Raw genomic sequence first — 17,460 nt, 5'->3', positions numbered from 1 at the left:
GAGACGGCTAAACAGTGCGGAAAACTGGAGTCAGAGCCCATCAGTGGCCTCCCTGTGCTCCCACCTGGCCCTCTTCAGTAGCAGACAACAGGAGAGTGGTCATGGCAGCCCAGACCTGAGAACTGCGGCAGGGCAGGTATAGCGCCCACTCAAGCTCACTCACCTTTTAGGGGACTTGGATTGATGGCTTTGTCATCCTTGAAGCAGCAGGGCTCTGTTCTGGCAACAGTTAGAGGCAGGCGCAGGTGAACATGATGTCTGTCCTCGAGACACATCCCAGCGTTCACTTTCTGTGGGTCTAAAGAACAGTGGGACACCGGTCTGTGTGTCAGGCTGGTGCAGCAGCGCTCACGCTGTTCTGTGGAGCATGTGGTCATGGAAGTAGGGCTGGCAGTCAGAGTACAAAGGAACCCTTCAGTTACTGTGGAGAGCAGATCAGGGGCGGCCAAGCTCCAGCGAGCAAGGCTTTATTCTCCCCGCTCCTTGGAGCAGCAGTGCCCGGGAAGCGTGTGTCAATGAGACGGCAGCCTTCCAGTTAGCTTATTAGTAATAAAGCCATGAATAGCTGACCTGTAACGGCCACCACAGCACTACAACTGAGGGGTGCAGATATCCTGCTAAACAGAACAGCAGGGGGCCTGTGTGCCAGCTGTGGCTTCTCCCTGTCCCTGGGACATGCACCAGGGCAGGTTTGTCCCCTGTGGTGGCATCATGGCTCTAAGTCCTCTTCATTCTTCAAGCACAAACCCCTGGAGGGCAGGGGTCGGTCACCTTGGTGGGTGTGAAGCTGAGAAATGGAGGGAGGTATAACTTTGGCTGCAATGGTGGTGGTGGTGGTGGTGGTGGTGACTGAGGCTGGCGAGTGGGGAAACTGCACCTGCACTCCCCATGAGTCCTCACAGGAGGGCCATCGAAAGCAGCTCGTGTTTGCGTCAGCTGTGCGTTCTTTGGGATTCCTTGATCATCAGGCAGCCCCCTCCAGCACTAGACAGCCACTCACCATGGCCCGGGGTGGGGCGGGGAGGCTGACAACCTCTCTCGCCCCCTGCCCTCTTGTTCATGCTCCAGCCCCCTTGGCAGAGACCTCCCGAGGCTGACCATCTTACACACGTAAAAGCATCAAAAATGGTTCTGCTTCTCATAGAGCAGATGGTTCTGAAAACAGCATTTACACGCAGTGCTTCCTATTTGTCACACCCAAGGAAAAGCCGCTCTCATCTAGATTCGCGGCATTCCGCTGTGTTGGTTAACTGCTGATCAGGGGAAGTGTGTGTCCTCATCCTCTCGTGGTTGCTGCACTTCTCCCAGGGGAAAGACAGCCTTTCTAATAACTGTCAGTTCATCTCGCAATCACTCGAGGTGAGGCCCTGACTCACCGTCATATAGCCCGTTGGTCTCGGCTCCAAGTTGCTCCTGCTCCTAGATTTTCCGGGTGCATTCTGCCTGCTGACTCATGGTCACAGAAGCAAGTTTTTCTTTGCACCTTAGGCTAAAATAGCCTTCTTGCTCTCATCTAAATGCAAGCTTGTCATGGTAGGGTCATTTGTTAGAATTTTGATTTGGTTTTTCAGATCTGTTCTCAAAAGTCCTCAAACCATCCATGACTCTTCCTCGTGCTCTTTGAGTGTCACAGGATGTAGGCAGTGGTATGAGAAACAGACTCCTCCCCTTAGGGATCCCTACCTCATCCTCTCCCGGCCCGCAGAGCAGCCTCTTCCCTCTTTCTTGGTGCATGAACTTTTCCAGACCATTCCCTTTTATGGAAACAGCAGTAAACTAGACTGGAGGCAAGGATTGCAGTCGTCAGGATCTGGCAGCAGCAGAGAAAGGAAGGCGTCCTGGCCAGGGTGTGCCATGGTGGCACACAGCAACCCCTGAGGGAGCAGTGGTGGTGTTCCCATTGTGCGTGCGGGTGAGGAGACTGAGGCACGGAGGTTAAGAGATTGCAGACTCCAGTCCCATCCACTTGACTGGGCTCCCTGCCGCCCTTCCTTTCACTGCCTCGGCTCCTAGATCACACATCATCAGATGGACTGTGGACTTGACTGGGACATGAACCGCACTTCCCTGGGCCCACATCCAAATCCCTTCACTGGGGGAAAAAACACACAGATAAAACTTACATTTTATAAGGCATAAACTTCTGGTGACTTTAATATGACAGCCTTCAACGTAATACATCCTATTACTATTTATTGGACAACTGAGTAGGGCTTTGAAAAGAGGTGATGATGCCTGAATCCATACAGCATCCAAGTCAAGCTAGAGTGATAATACAGCAAATAAATAGCTTCTTTGTTGGTCACTTTTTATATTGCATTTGAAATCTATTAAACTCTAGCTTTGTCTCAGTCCCCCTGCTATTAGGAGCCATTAATCACTAGGTATCTTTATGAAAGCAGATGTGCCCTTTATTTCCTATAATAGTAACTTTGAAAGAGCAAGCTAATTAATGATTTCTTTTACACTGCTTAAAGCATAATGAAGAGTGACGGCTGTTTTGTGAGTCTGGCTGCAGACTCCAGGTAATCGGTCTGCCTACCACTTATTAAAACAGGTCATTCGTGGAAAAGAATTAGCTTCAATCAGGATGAAAAAGAAATCTGTTGAAAGCAAAATGGAAACGCTTCTGACTTTAGTGAGGAGCAACACCATTCGTGCCTCTTGAGGTTAAGCAAAGCTTTTCATCTGAGGCGGCGGCCAGATTCGGGCAGGCTGGGGTGGGGGTGGGGGCGGGTATTTACTGTAATGGCCAGAAAATGCTGCTGTGTGTCAACAGTGGTTTCAGATTAATTTCCTGCTTCCTTTTCAATGTTGTCATTTATCTTTATGAGGATCTATGAAAGTGTATTAACATTTGACATCTACCTGAAGAATCCTGTTTGATGGATGATCCTTGAGATGCTATGGAGCTCTGAGCCTGAAGGACCCCAGCTCAGTTTATGTGAACCTGCCAAGCATAGGAGCTTCGAATAGAAGAGGGTCCTGAGCTGCTTCCCCCTGGTTTTAGACTACTGGCAGTGGCCACTTCTGGTGGTCGCCACCCCATTGAAGTTCCACAAACCAAATGGTCCTTTTGACCTCATCTCATTGGCATGCGTATCATTATAGGGAGTACGGTTTCAAGTTACGGTACAGAAGGGGTACGCAATGTATCTGGATGATCCAATAGAAAATCTGTTCTTTTGTCCCATGCCTAGGCAGTTTCCAGAAAGAGAGGGTTCAAAGTGTCTGTGCCCCTCCCTGCGGAACCTTGCTAACTCGGAACCACCTGTTGTCTGAGGAACCACCTGGTGCACAGGTGTCTGCATTTCTTCTCGGCCCGTAACTGCCAGGGAGTCAGGCGAGCTCATCCCAAGGGGTCGGGGTGAAGCAGCAGCCAGCGTACAGGGCCTCCCACGCTCACATCATGGATATGCTGTGGCCCTTCTAATGGATGCGGAGAGCCTGGCATCTCGCAGCCCTCTTCCAGAAGCTAGGTGTTAAAGTGCGGCGTCGGCTCCGGTGTGCCATGCTGCTTGCTTAGACACTGGAAAATGGAAATCCGCCCACCCGTACTGTCATTGATAGCATGTTCCTTTCAGGGAAAGACAAAACCCTGTGCTGTTGTCTTGTTCTTTTTCCCCCACCATTTCTCCAGGACTCTGGATTGATTTGGAAATGTCCTACAATGGGTCCTTTCTGATGACTCTCGAGACCAAAATGAATTTGACCAAACTAGGTAAAGAGCCTCTTGCTGAAGCCCTGAAGGTTGGCGAAATTGGCAAAGAAGGGTAAGGGGCTATATGAATTTCCTATTCGGAATCCCACCTGGGACACCACCTCCCCCTCCCCCTTAGAGCAGCAGACTTGATGCATTGTGGCCATGGATGTTGGGTGGGCTTTTGGACCCCCGGAGTGTTTTAGGGAACAGTTTCCTAGTCTCACCCCCAGCAGACAGCCATCCCCATGCCCAGCCAGGCTGTCAGGTGGGCCAGGCATCCTCACCTGTGCTCAGTGTGGTGTGCACAGTATCGATTACCCAGAAACACTGCCGTCTCAGCCCAGCAGCTCCAGCTCAGCCGCACAGGTGCGCTCCATGCGCAGAATCATCCTCAAGGAAGTTCCTCTGCCCCTGTTCAGCCACAGATAGTGACGTGGACCGGGCTCTTGTCCTGAGCGTCCCTGAGGCTTTAATCATAAAATCAGAAGTGCTCATAATTAGATGATCGATTTTTTTTTTTTTTTAGGCAGCAGTTCCCTAAATAATGTGGTATTGATCTGCGTCATAAATCCCTCTTGTAGACAGGGCATCTGCTGCATAGCTGAATTTAGGGGAAATTTCCAATTTGTGAGATAATTAACGCAGCGAATTTTCCCCCTTATTGCCTCTCAGAGAGAAGCTAGCAGTTTTGCTTGCCCACACACCTTAAAAATGGCTCGTTTAAATGGATCTTAGGGTTTTTGCCAAATCAGAAATGCTGATTGGAGTCTGCTTCCCTGACTTGACTTCTCTCACATGAAATTAGCAGTATGATGACAGGAGGGGCTGCCAGGAGCCGCCTTGTCAGGATCTCACCATCCTGGGGTCTCGCTGGCTCAGGATCCTGACCTGTGCTTTCCTGCGGCCCCACAGTAGAGCAGATGGGGGTGAGCTGGGCCGTCCAGGTGAATGCTCTTTACCGAGATGGCTCTGATTTAGCCAGGCCACTTGGGAATGTAATGTCCCTCTGAGTAAGTGGAAGCTTTTGCCCACTGTGTGCAATCTAACCCTTCTCTGTGCTGTTTTCCTCTCGTTCCTCTGCTGTTTGTTCAAATGGGGTTGAACTCGGCAATCTGTGGATTTGTGTTTTCTGGTGAGTGGTATTTATCAGTTCTCCGTGTAGCATTTCATACCCTGTGAGTGCCACGTGACACCACCAAGGCATTTGTCCTTCCCACGTGTTCTTAGACATGATGGCCCGCCTGTGAGCCCGAGCTAGGGAGCTTGCAGAGACTCCCCTGGCAGTTTGGATGGCAGGGGGCTTTGATCTCAGTCTCTTTCCCCGATGTTCCCACACGCAGCTGAGCATTCTCAGTCCAGCCTCAGAGAGTCAGGAAAAGAGCCCCAGTAGGCAGACCCGGTCACAAAACCTCTGGAAAAGGAGGCCGACATGAATGGGAGTGGGGCTGAACACGCATCAGTTGGAGCATCGGGGCAGGAGCTTTCCGGAAAGACCCTATGGGAAAGGGGGGTGGTGGGTCCCCAATGCAGCAGGCATTGAGGCTTGTGCCCCTGAGGGGTTGCTTGCAGGCGCTCTTGGCACAGCTTTTCATTCATCGACTGGCTGACCGGGCCGGAGGGAAGCCTCTGCTGTACAGAAGTGATCATAGTAAATTCTATTTTTACTCTATTTTCTAGAGCAGTTTTTTCTTGTAGAAATTTCTTCTTCTAGGGGGTGGGTATTAAACTAAATGTTTAATGATTTTCTGACTGGCTGGACTTTAATTTTTAAAGTAAAGAAGAATACAGCCTGAGGGCACTTTGTCTAGGCGACAAGGACAGGGCAAATAGACTCTCCGCCCCTCTGTGTGTCAGGGAGCCCCTCGTTCATCAGGAGGAGCACTGAGGGTGTGGTGGCTACCTGTTGGGCTGCCCACCTCAAGGCCAGCAGTTGGAAACCACCAGCCACTGCACAGAGGAGAAAGAGCTCGTCTCAGAAACCCACAGGGGCCGTTCCACCCTGCCCTGTTGGGTCGCTGTGAGTGAGCATCGACTCGATGGCAGGGGTTGGTTCTTCATCTGAGACCTCTCGCGTCTCGGAGCATCCAGAGCCTCTGAAGCATCCTGGTTGAGGAAGCAGACCCAGTTCACTTCCTCCCTCAGGAGCATGCAGAACCACCTGAGGCTGATACCAGAGGGAAACACAGAAGTCAGGACATGTAGCCGAATAGTAAGCAGCTGACCTTTGGCGCTGACCTCTCTTTCACGTTAAGACACACCCCCATCACGCACACACACACACTCTCCAAGGAGCACAGTGTGTGTCTGAGAGGTCACCAGCAGGGGCATTCCCTTCTGCCCTGTGGGTCCCACTTCCTGCTCTTCTCAGAGTTTTCTCCAGTCCCCCTCCCAGGGTGCAAACGCTGTGCTATAGAGACCCTCTGAGAAGATGCTGCCCCTCCTGTGAGCAGGGAGTTTATTCATGCTGTTCCCCTGAGGACCACTGGAGGCAATAGAGATGTTGCTCTGTCTCTTGGAAATATGCAGACATTGTATCTGTGTGGGCATTTCCCCCTTGGCTCTTCTCCGATGCTTTTCTTGTTCACCTACTATGGTAGCATACACAGAGCAATTAGCTTCTAAAATGGAATTCAGAGTAGTGAGCCGAGCAGTCTTCACTGTGGGCGCAGGCATGACAAGGACAAGGACCAAGGTGAGCCCGTAGGAAAACAGCTTGCCAGTCGGGCGCCCAGCAGCGGAGGGCAGCATTGTCCTGCCACCACAGCCTGGGCCACATGGTGGCCCTCTGAGCTGTGTGCTGGATCACCGTCTGTCCTTACCCCCCAGGCCCCAGAAGTTCCTTCTGGGTGCTGAATATTTGCAGGTGACACTGTGACCCAGTCCCGTCCTGTGGATGTACAGGTACCTGTGTCCGTGGCAGGTGGTTGGGATACATTTTTCTTAAACACAAGGAAGGATTTACTCCCATGAGTATGGCCCCTCAAGCCAGATATGTCCCAGGGCTAGGTAGCTTGGTTACACATATTTCCTGTGGAACCTTTTGGGAGGTCTTTTTAGAATTTCCTCCAGAGTCTGTGACATTTAAAAAAGAAAAAGAAAATAAACAACCCTGAGCTGCCGTAAGGACATCCTGGCTGTTTGGACTGGCCTTTGGGAGATTTATGGAAGTCAGTCAAAGATGGACAGTGATTCTGAGGCCAAGAAATAAGATGTTTGGCCTGAGAGAGCGTATCAGTGATGAAATAATTCACTCTTGTGTGTCTTGTCTCTAGACACATTTCCAGAAAGGTCGTTAGCAGAGGCAGCATAACTGGAATAGGCGCTTTCTGGTGTGTTTAAGAAATGATAGGCTCCGTAGCAGGATGTGTGCAGTGTGTCTGGCATTCACTGAAGTTCTTGTAGCTAGCCTGAGGGTATGTCTTTAATTATGAAACGGAGAATCAGCCACATCTAATACGCCTTGGGCGCCACACGATACAGCTCCCAGTGCCATTTGGACAAAATCATAACCTCGGCTCATCCGATCCAGTACACCATGATCTAAATTATTAACTTCCAGCTGCAGAAGTGGTCCTGCTCACTGCCCCGCAAGTACCTTGGGCACCGGAGCACGTACTGCAGGGTCACACCGCCTTCAGGTCCAGGGGCTGATGGTGGGCAAGGGCAGGCTTCCCCTCCGTCCTTGGCCTTGCAGGCAGCCTTCTGTGGATGAGGAGCCTGTGCTGAGTGAGATTCAGGCTCCACGCTGGCATCGCTGGGCCCGAGGGAGAGCACAGTTCCCTGTGGTCGATGGGGACTTAAGTCCCAGTTTTTTCTTGATCCCCCAAACCCAATGGAGTTATGTCTTTGTCACATACATTTTAGAGTGCCTGGATGCTTACCAGTTGGGCTGCTAAGCGCAAGGTCAGCAGTTGGAAACCCCCCCAGCCACTGTGAGGGAGAAAGACGAGTTAGCATCTCTGAAACTCCCGGGGCAGGGCTGCCCCATCCTATGGGGGTCACGCTGACTTGGAATCTGCTTGATGGCAGTGAGGGAGGGCAGTGCAGATGGATGGTAAAGTGCTTAACTGTGCACCCAAAGGTGAGTGGTTAGAACCCACCCAGAGGTGCCTCCCAAGGAGGACCTGGCAGGACAGGGCCGCCCAAGCTGGTTCTGCACACCTGGGGCTGTCAGGAGTTAGAGTGCACTCTGCAGCAGTTGCTTTTTGGGGTTTTATGTGCATTTTAAATAAAAGAAGATCTAGGCTACGAAACGCGCTGAAATGGCCTTGTGACCAAGAAGGGATGCAGATGTTCCCTGAAGGAGGAACACAGTGGTGTCCCGGCAGGGCCCAGGACAAGGAACTTTGTCCCTGCTACGAGGGAGTTCCCCTTTAACATGAGCCACTGCTGCCTGTTGGCCGGGGCAGTGGGCTCTATATAGGGTTTCTGAGCCAGGCCCAGGAGGATCTGCTGTCTGGGGAGGGTGCTCACGAGGTCCTCTTACAGCCGACTCCTGTTTCTGCCCCAACCCCCAGTGCATTCCCCGGAGCCTGCCTGGCCTTCTAACTTACGCTGCCCTTGGGCGCCCTTGGCTCCTGTAGGCCAGGGGATGACTGCCCAATGGGCTTCAGATGGCACAAGGGCAGCGTGAGAAAGCCAGAGGTTCGTAGCTGTGCAGAGCCAGGGCTGGCCCATCTGAGTACTTTTCTCCTGGCCCACAATAGAAGTAAGGCCTAGCTTTCCTGAGCCCCCATTGGCTGCTCACCAGTGTTCAGACATGCCCTTCCTTCATTTCACCCCAGTCAGGTCTGGGGGAGGGACGACACAGGATTGTCTGGTGTGTGGCTGAAGCTGCTCCAGAAGCCCCCAGTGACCCTCAGAGGGACGCCCTGCAAACTCCCTTCAGCAAGCCCCTGCCAGTGCAGACTGAGCGTCCAGCCCTCAGGGTCAGTGAGGGACATTGCTGTCAGATGAGATGTTTTATTATTGTTTAGTAAGAAGACGATCTTCAAATGTTTACTTTTCCAGAAGCTTCCTGGGTTCTCATGTCAGTTCCTTCCTAGATCCCCTAGGGACTTGCACCTTATGATAGGTGGCTTTGTCTGTGACCCTCGGGTGTGCCGTATGGTGAGACATGTTAGCTAGGAAGGTGTCTTGGGTCAAGAAAGTCAGAAAGGCATCATGGTTGTTGAACTCAGCCAGAGTCAAGGACTTGCCTGAAAATCCCTGCCACTGGCCAAGAGGCCATCATGTCTCCCACAAGCTGTCACCTCCCCATCACAGTCATCCATTCCTCCCACTCACCCCTCCCCTGCATTGTGTAGACTGCATCACACACCCACCGCCTTTCCTTCTGACGCATGCCCACAGCAAGCTTCTCTAGGCCTGAGTCCTTCATGGGGGACTTGTCCCTGAAGAGTCTCCTGAGCAACCACACCGATCCAAGGACCGACCCCGGATTGGGCTCGTCCCGGTGGGCTGGGTGGGGGGGTGATGCAGGGTGGTGCGGTGGCTCTACACTCTGACCTGTGTAGCTGAGTGTCCTCTCTGAGCGCCGGGGTGGGCACGGTGGTGACTCTCCCTCTGTTCAGTTGCAGGCCCAGGGCATACTGTCTGGCCGACAGCGACGAGGAATCTTCCAGCGCTGGCTCCTCCGAGGAAGACGACGCCCCAGAGTCCAGTGGGGGAGACAAGCAGCTCCTCCCAGGGAGTGAAGGGTGAGTGGGTCAGGGCGGCCAGGGTGCCCAGGAGGCCTGGGCGGCATGTTGAGGGAGAACCTTTTTTCTCCCTCCCTCATGCAGAATGAGTGGGTTTCCTATTAATGCCCACTGCCAGAGCTTAGGTCAGTTCTAGTGCCCAAACCCAAAAGACTAGCTTTCCTTGAGAAGGTCGCCAGCAAGATAACTTTCTCCAGCCCTCTGAGTAAATCAGCAGGAGAAAGGGCGAGTTTCTCCTGAGCACATCTGGATCTTCCTGGGCGCATGGATGCTCAACACTTCCCCCTGGTGCTCGCTGGGGAGCATCATTCCCTTCCTTAGTCCCTTTGCCTGTGGCCGAGACTGGAATGACCCAAGTACTAACACCAGCGCTCTGTCAGGATCTTGTAATTATGTCAAGTGAGTTAAAGAGACTTTGGTTATAAAAAAAGCTGGGTGGTTCAGGAACTTTTGTGAGAAAATGCCGGCCTATTCACGTTTTAAATCTTAGGAAGGATGAGAAGAGTGTAGACATTCGAAGAGTTCAAGCTACAGTTGCTTGTTGCTTTTTCTTTTGTAAATGTACCTGCTGGGCTCTCTTAAAGGAGCCGGGTGACACAGTGATTGCACACTGGGCTGTGATCTGCAAGCTGGGCAGTTTGAAACCACCAGCCGCTCCTCAGGAGAAAGTTGAAGGGTCCTAGGAGCACCCACCAGGGCAGTGCGTGTGCTGTTGGGGTGCTTTTCCCCGCAGACGCACAAGCCTGACTCCCTGGAACTATTGGTGGAGCCAGGATCTTCTCAGGGCAGGTTTTTGGTAGCTATGATTTGATGCAAAAACTTATGGCTGGACTGCTAGTGTGTCAGCCTGATGTAGCATTTTTCTTTAGAAGTCCCGAGTCCTTTGAAAAGTTGTTGCCACTCAAAGTTGGTGTGGCATCAGCTAGAAGGCAGATGAGCAGCTTATCACCGCCTTGTGTACAGGCAGTGCAGCACGGCTTAGTGTTTGATGTAGCGTAACAGGGAGAGGTGGCTCTCTCTAGGACAGTGAGTCTAGGTTCAGTTCTTCTGAGTGGTTTAGAAGAGGGTATGTGAGAACCCTTCTCCTTTTGCCATCTTGTTTGGTTTCTAGAAATGTTTTCCCCGATTCTTGCTTCTTAACACCCAAAGAATTCATGCAGCAGAAGCACTTTTTATAATCAAGGAACTTTTATGAGGGAAAGGGAAGTTTTTGGCTAGTACTGTCTCAGATTGCACACGCACTGTCTCTGGAAAGCATATGAAGCCACATGGGAGGGGGGTGTGGGAGAGTTCGAGACTGAACAGGGCCGTTAAGAGTAGGCTGCAGAGCTAAGAGAGGAGTCCCGGAACCTAGAAACCCAGGTTGACCTTCACTTGCACTTTGATGACCTTGGTCTGGCCATTCCCAGCTTTGGATGGTCCCCATTGTTGTCTAGTGTGTGCCTGATTTCTTTCAAACCCCCCCTTTATTGGCATGGCCAGCTAAGTTTTATTTACTGCAGGCTTGCGGTGGAGACAACCCTCTTTTGTCCCTAATCTTCCCGCAGGTCAATCTGAGTGTGTTGTCTAACCCAAGAATAGGCTCTGACATTGACACCTTCTCCACGGCAGTGGTTCACCCTCGCCCGGGACATCCCACCATGATAGAAGATCATCAAGATTGAGGGATGCTATTGATGTAGCGGGTAGAGGCCAGGGTTGCTGCTAAGTAGGCACAGGACAACCCTGTCACAAAGACTAGCCCAGTCCAAGAGGTCGTTCGGACTGCAGTTTACAAACTCTGGTGTAGAGTGAAGTAGAAGAAAAACCAAACTGTTTTTGTTTGAAAAGGAGCAAAATTTCTGCTACTGATCCTTGTGTTCCTCATTTCAAGGTATGTTGGAGGTCATCGAACAAGCAAGATTATGCGATTTGTAGATAAGATTACCAAATCAAAATATTTCCAAAAAGCCACAGAGACGGAGTTCATAAAAAAGAAGATTGAAGAAGTTTCCAACACGCCCCTGCTGCTCACCGTTGAAGTGCAAGAATGTAGAGGCACCTTGGCGGTGAACATCCCACCACCCCCGACTGACCGGATCTGGTGCGTGGGGGCCCCTCTGGGGTGGCAGGTGGCTCCCTTGTTGTGTGACAATAACAGTCCCTGCCTGCTTAGCCTGGAGATCATGCAAAGCACCTTCTCCTGGGCAGCAGAAGCACTTTCTAGCCTTTTTCATGAAACCATAGTGTTCGCTGTAAACACGGTTCTTCCTTCCATGAACGGCTGGTTCGTGTTTAAAGATTCACCTTAACACGTTGGGAGCCGTTCAGGTCAGTTGCATGAAGTTGATGAGGTGAGCTGCTTCTGCCCTTCCCCTCTCGCAAGGCAGCTCCTCCACCAGCACCAACAGCTACCCCGGTAGGGCCCTGGTTCTACCCCAGGCTCGGTGGTGACTGCATCACCTGGTCAGCCTGCACAGCTCCCTGTGTGGATGGTGGCGTTGTTCCCAGAGGTGGGGTCACATCCAGGCTCAGGGAAGGCTTCCCGGAATAAGGCCTCGATGTTGAGGACCAAGAGCATGGTATCTTGGCCGGCAGTCTAGTTGGGAGCTGTCACCAACTGATCCAGTTATACACAGATAGACCCAGTCACCCCTCCAGGAGTCTGGACTCAGCCAAGGTCAGGGACCACTGAGATCCACCCTTGCTGAGTTGTTGGTTGGAAAAGATGCTTTGAGGTGTGGGCCTGAGTGCACAGTGTCTGCCTTCAGCCGCGCTCAGCCAAACCCAGCCGCCAGCGCCCCTGGGGTTCACAGGGTTTGTAGAAATCATCAGGTGAAGGTTTTCCACTCGGCTCACCATTTGATGACGGAAAGGCGGTTTCCCAATGAAAACTCCTTTTCAGATTTTGTTTTAAAACATTTTTATTAAAAAAAAAAAAACTAACAAGAAAATTGACGACATCCACAAGAAAACAGCAGTTAAAACTCAGAAGGACAAACAGAATCCTGCCACCCACGAATAGCCACCACTAATGCCCTGATGTACAGGCTTCTAAACCTTCAAAGAATCGCTTTTTGTTAAGTAGGCGGGCTGGTCCCACCTGGCTTCTTCCTGTACTTCTAAGCCTCTGAAAGCTGTTGTCCAGCGAAGGCCCTCTAGGACAGCGGGCTGAGCCAGGTGCCCAAGCCACCAAAAGGTGCTCACCCACGTTGAGGGCTTAGAAACGTGCACTACCTTTTGACAGCTGTGTGATGGCTCTCAGCATAGTGTTGTGACAGATTGGCCGGTTGGGGTCAGTAACGAGCACACCATCCTGCATCTGAAGGCTTTGTGAAGAGCGCCAGCCTGGGCCATCGGGAAGCTGTGGAAAGCAGGGCGTGAATGGCAGGCTCTGGAACATCGTCCACCGACAGGTTCTTGTGGAGTGGACATGGAGCCAGCCCCCTTCTCTCTGCTCTTGTCTTGTCTTTCTGCTTTATATACAAAACCAACCAAGCCAAACCCGTTGCCTCCAAATGGAGTCCGGCTCTTAGTTCCCCTGTAAGATGGAGTAGAATGGGCCGAGAGGGTTTCCTGGGCTGTCGTCTTCAAAGAAGCAGCCTGCCAGGTCTCCTCTTGCCAAGTGGCTGCTGGGTCTGAACTGCCAACCTTTCCGTTGGCAGCCGGGCATGTGACCAGTGTGCCACCAGGGCTCCTTCTCCACACAGACGCTCCTCTTAGAGAAACAAGGGGAAGGACATAGGAAAGATGAAGACACCCAACCGGGAGTGGGCCATGGACTTTGCCAGGAGTGCTTCCTGGCTTTCCCAGCTCTCCGGCCCACTCCTGCCCTGAGACCCAGGCAGGGGCACAGGGAGTTTCTGCTGGCGCGATTGCGGAGGAGCTCGTTGAGAACAAGGGAGTATCTCAGGGCTAGCCCTTCATCCCGACTGAGGCGTGTCAGGTGGGCCCTTGGAGTCTTCCTTCTCTGCTGCTGATGGTGCGTATTCTTTGTTGTCTTCACAAAGGTACGGGTTCCGGAAGCCTCCGTACGTGGAGCTAAAAGCTCGGCCAAAACTTGGAGAGAGAGAGGTGACGTTAGTTCATGTGACAGACTGGATCGAGAAGAAACTGGAGCAAGAGTTTCAGGTAAGCCTTTTGTCTTGGTTTCCCCGAGTAGAAAAGCTGCCAGGGGGACAGGTTCTGACTTTGTTTTGAGTCAGCATCTTCTTTGGCAGGTCCAGTGGACCTTCCACCTGGAGCGGTGCATGTAAGGTCCACCATACGCCTTCAAAGACCCTGCACCCTGTCTCCAGGACTCTGTGGGGGCCCCTCCAGAGGGAATCCAAAAGAGCAAACTGACAGATGTTGTACATGCTCTCCAATAAGACCTTTTGTAGAAAAGCAAACCTTTTCTGTGAGTAGGCTCTCCTTGGACCTGGTTTTTCTCCAGGCCTGGGTGGATAAGCTCGGAGTAGCCACACTATGTTCAGGGAAGTTATTCCTTGAAGTTCTTCCGTAAGCAAGAATACCTCCTATCCTGGGATCCCAAGTGTGAATCGGCCTGCTCCTTCTCCCCAGGCACTGTAACTCACTCTAAGCCCGTTTCACTGTGTGCAGGAAACAGCAATATTGAGATGAGGGAGCTTCCACCAAAAAATCCATGGGAAACTGCATCTTAAGTTCCTGTACCCCTGCTATTTCCATCAAGTTAGGGCCAGACGTCAGAGGCACCGTTGTCTTTGAAGGAGCTCTTTTTATGGCTCAGCAAACAATTTACTTTAGAATGAAATGGACCTTTTGAAGAAGATCCACATTATTTTTGTGGTTGTTTCCTTGGGGTGGGGAAAGGTCCTATTATTTAAAAGCTGGAGATGAAGCAATAGCTGAGAATCCATTCTTGAGAAGTTAATTATTGCCAAATGGATAAGCACTTTGAACCTAGTGAGGAAGGCAGCCTGTGCCCTTGTTATCTCCCTCGACCCTGCCCTGGGAATGTGGGTGGGTGTCCGGGACAAGGAGCTGAGGTGGGTGCCTAGTGCTTCTGAAGAAAGTTAGCAAGCTGAGGATGACTGCAGCAACATGAAGATTGGAGGCATTGCCCAGGCACGTGTTTGAAGTCCGTTTGTCATCCCGGAAGCTGAGCACCATGACTGTCCCCTGCTGACGGTCCTTCGAATGTTGGGCTGTCGTTGGATTTCCTTCAGCTAGCTTTGTGTGCTTCTGGTTTGGACAGAAAGGGAAGAAAAAAAAAGTAGCTTACCCTTTGTGTTGGTAGGAGTTAGAGGACAGATTCCCTTGTGTTTGGGACCCAGTGACTTGGTGATCCTGTGAGGAGCCATTTCCCTCAGTGTTGTTGAATCTTGGCTCATAGGAGTATTTCCATTGCATGTCCGTGAGAGCAGCGCCTGCTGCTGCCTCGTTGTGGTTGTGAAGTGCCCCCGAGTCAGTTTCTTTTCTTCAATTTAAATCTTTTCATTGGGGGCTTGTACAGCTCTTATCGCAATCCATGCATCCATTGTGTCCAGCACATTTGTATATATCTTGCCATCATCCTTTTCAAAACGTTTTCTTTCTACTTGATCCTGTGGTTTCAGCTCTTTTTATTTCCCTCCCTTCCACCCTCATGAATTATAATTATTTTCATATCCTACACCATCCCTATTGTTATATATAAATATATTTACATATATAAATCTGTACATGCCTGTATTTATGCCTCTATAAATGTCCTTTGCCTCCTAGTTTTCTTCTATTTCCTTTTACTTTCCTCTTGTCCCACTATCATGTTCGATCATTCAGCTTTCAGTAATTCATCTTGGCTATATTACATTTGATCATAACCCACCAGGCATTCTATACTGCCCTTGCCATTGATTTTAGATCACATGTTGTTCCCTTGTTCCTGGGATTGTTGGTTCCCACCTTCCTTTCCCACACCTCCCCTTCTCCCATCTCACCGGTAATTGGTCTCATTGTTTTTTCCTCGGGATTGTTCATCCTGCCTATCTTATAAAGATAAACATGAAATTTTTAAAAGCCTATAAATAGTTCCAGGTCTGTTTGTTGGCCTTTATGAATGTTTTCTGATGGAGTCTGATGAAGTGCCGAGCCATGCTCCCTAAGTCTATTTTTGGGATTCCTCGGGGACTTCATTGTTTTGCTCCCCTTGCTATTCTGTTGTACTCCCTTCCTGTCTCGCCCTGGTGGGGGTGGGGGAGTCAGACTCGGCACAATTCTGGCAGTGGGTCTCCAGTGCTGTCCCCATAGCACTATGGGTCAGTGAAGGGACGCTTTCTCGTGGTGGGACTGGCCCTACAGTCCTCTGTGCACTGGCTGTTCCGAGCAGGATGCGGTTTGTTCCCTGCCCTTCTCCCCAAGCGGTATCTTCAGTTTTTATCGGGAGGGAGTCCATGTAGCATGTCACCAAAGGCCTGATTTTCCAATGACCCTTCACTTTACCGAGCATAATCCTTCTCTGGGGTCTCGACCCTCTTGAGAACATGTCCAAAGTACATCAGCAGCATTCTGGCTGTATTTTTCCCCTGATATAGATGTGTCCATGGTATACTTCATAGTCTCTGCCAGTGCCACCATGAAAAGCATCAGTTTTTCTTCAGTCTCAGTCATTGCTTAGTCTTGACATACACCTGAGGTGGTTGGAAATCCCATGGCTGGGGTCAGGTTCACTTCCACCTTCAGAATGACACTTTGCTGCTGTGCACCGTCAGTCTTGTGCAGGCAAATGGCCCCACAGGAAGCATCGTGCATCTTCTTGACTGCTGCTCCCATGGGCGTTGCTGTGCTCCCGCACTGACATGGTGATTCTGTAGCTAAATTTAAAAGCCTGGGGAATTTATTGGAATATCTAGGAAAATTGTTGCATGTGCGTTTAAAATTCTTATCTACAACCTAAAATTAGTACTAGAGCCATGAGCAACATCCTGAGATAACGTTCTTCCCTGGCTGATCTCTCTTTCTGCAGAAAGTTTTTGTCATGCCAAACATGGACGACGTCTATATCACCATAATGCACTCGGCCATGGACCCTCGATCCACTGCCTGCCTCAAGGACCCAGCAAGGGAGGCGGCGGAGCAGCTGTGACAGGAGAGCGGCCATTCCTCCCAGTATTAGGAGAGCTGGGTTCCAGGTGTGGGAGCTCACGGCTGCCAGCTATGCCGAAGTCCTGGCCTTCACCTGTGCCACAGCTGCTGTCTCCAGACTACTTCTGCCCTCTGCCTGCCGGTGCCCATCCCACTGGGAGGTGTCATTCCATGCAGCCAGGGACTGGTGTCTCTGGACTGCCTGCTGCAAAGCTTTGGCTTAAGGAGCCTAAGGCCGAACATCACAGAAGTTACCAGTGACTCACATGGGGGGCTTTCTCAAGCCTACCAGTTTGGGGAGGGAGAGGCAGTAAAAGAGCACATTAAGAGCAAAGCTGCCCCCGGGAAGGCTTCCCCTTGCCTTCACTCCAAAGCTTTACCTCAGGCAGCCAGGGCACCACAGGACATTTTTTTTTAATCACGTCTCCAGTTTCTCTCCGTGACCACCTGCCATCCTCCACACCAACTGTGGGGAAGCACGTGCAGGGTGGGCGTGGGATCTCACGAGCCATTTCATTGATGGTGAAGAGATGTGCATAGCAACTCCCTCTTTTCCATATTGTGCATTTTGGAAGCAAGTAGCCATAGTACACACACACACACACAATCAGCTGGGGTGGGGGCGGGGGACTGATGTCAACATTAGGCAAAGCCATGAGATCAAACCATCCCAAGCCTTTACCAGTGAGGTACAGACACCTGCCTGTGTTGTAGTTGACCCCGAGTGTTTTCAAACATGAGCACACATGAACTGTCCAGTTGTCCCTCTCCACTGTGGGGCAAGAACCTGGCACATAATGTCTGCCCCAGATGTTAGAGGGAACCAACAGCTGTTCTTAACCCAGCGGTTTGGGATTGTTTGGCGGGCAGTTTCCTTTTCCAGTGGCCAAAACGGAGAACTGCCCTTCCCAGGCACCAAAAGTTTCCCCAACATCCAAACACTACACATCTCAGAAATCAATGTGACCTTTCCTTCATGTTGCCAAGTATATT

General features: G+C 51.1%; 1 protein-coding gene across 2 annotated transcripts in view; it reads left to right on the top strand.

The window, feature by feature from the left end:
- Positions 1–17,220, top strand: part of TEX2 (testis expressed 2) — a 110,236-nt gene extending 93,016 nt beyond the window's left edge. The window contains exons 8-12 of one of the 2 annotated variants that reach the window (XM_045299312.1): positions 3,641–3,773; positions 9,283–9,402; positions 11,276–11,485; positions 13,392–13,512; positions 16,349–17,220. In XM_045299312.1, coding sequence (XP_045155247.1) covers positions 3,641–3,773; positions 9,283–9,402; positions 11,276–11,485; positions 13,392–13,512; positions 16,349–16,468 — 704 coding nt within the window. In that variant the 3' untranslated portion in view covers positions 16,469–17,220. Of the gene's footprint in view, positions 1–3,640; positions 3,774–9,276; positions 9,403–11,275; positions 11,486–13,391; positions 13,513–16,348 lie in introns of both variants that reach the window. The other variant, XM_004707278.2, reaches the window with a different exon arrangement.
- The last annotated feature ends 240 nt before the right edge of the window (positions 17,221–17,460 follow it).

This window comes from Echinops telfairi, unplaced genomic scaffold (genome assembly GCF_000313985.2).
Source record: "Echinops telfairi isolate 266 unplaced genomic scaffold, ASM31398v2 ScPeMD7_7458;HRSCAF=8496, whole genome shotgun sequence".
Lineage (NCBI taxonomy): Eukaryota > Metazoa > Chordata > Mammalia > Afrosoricida > Tenrecidae > Echinops > Echinops telfairi.
Note: the sequence above shows the minus strand (reverse complement) of the source record. Positions and strands in the feature narration are given on the sequence as shown.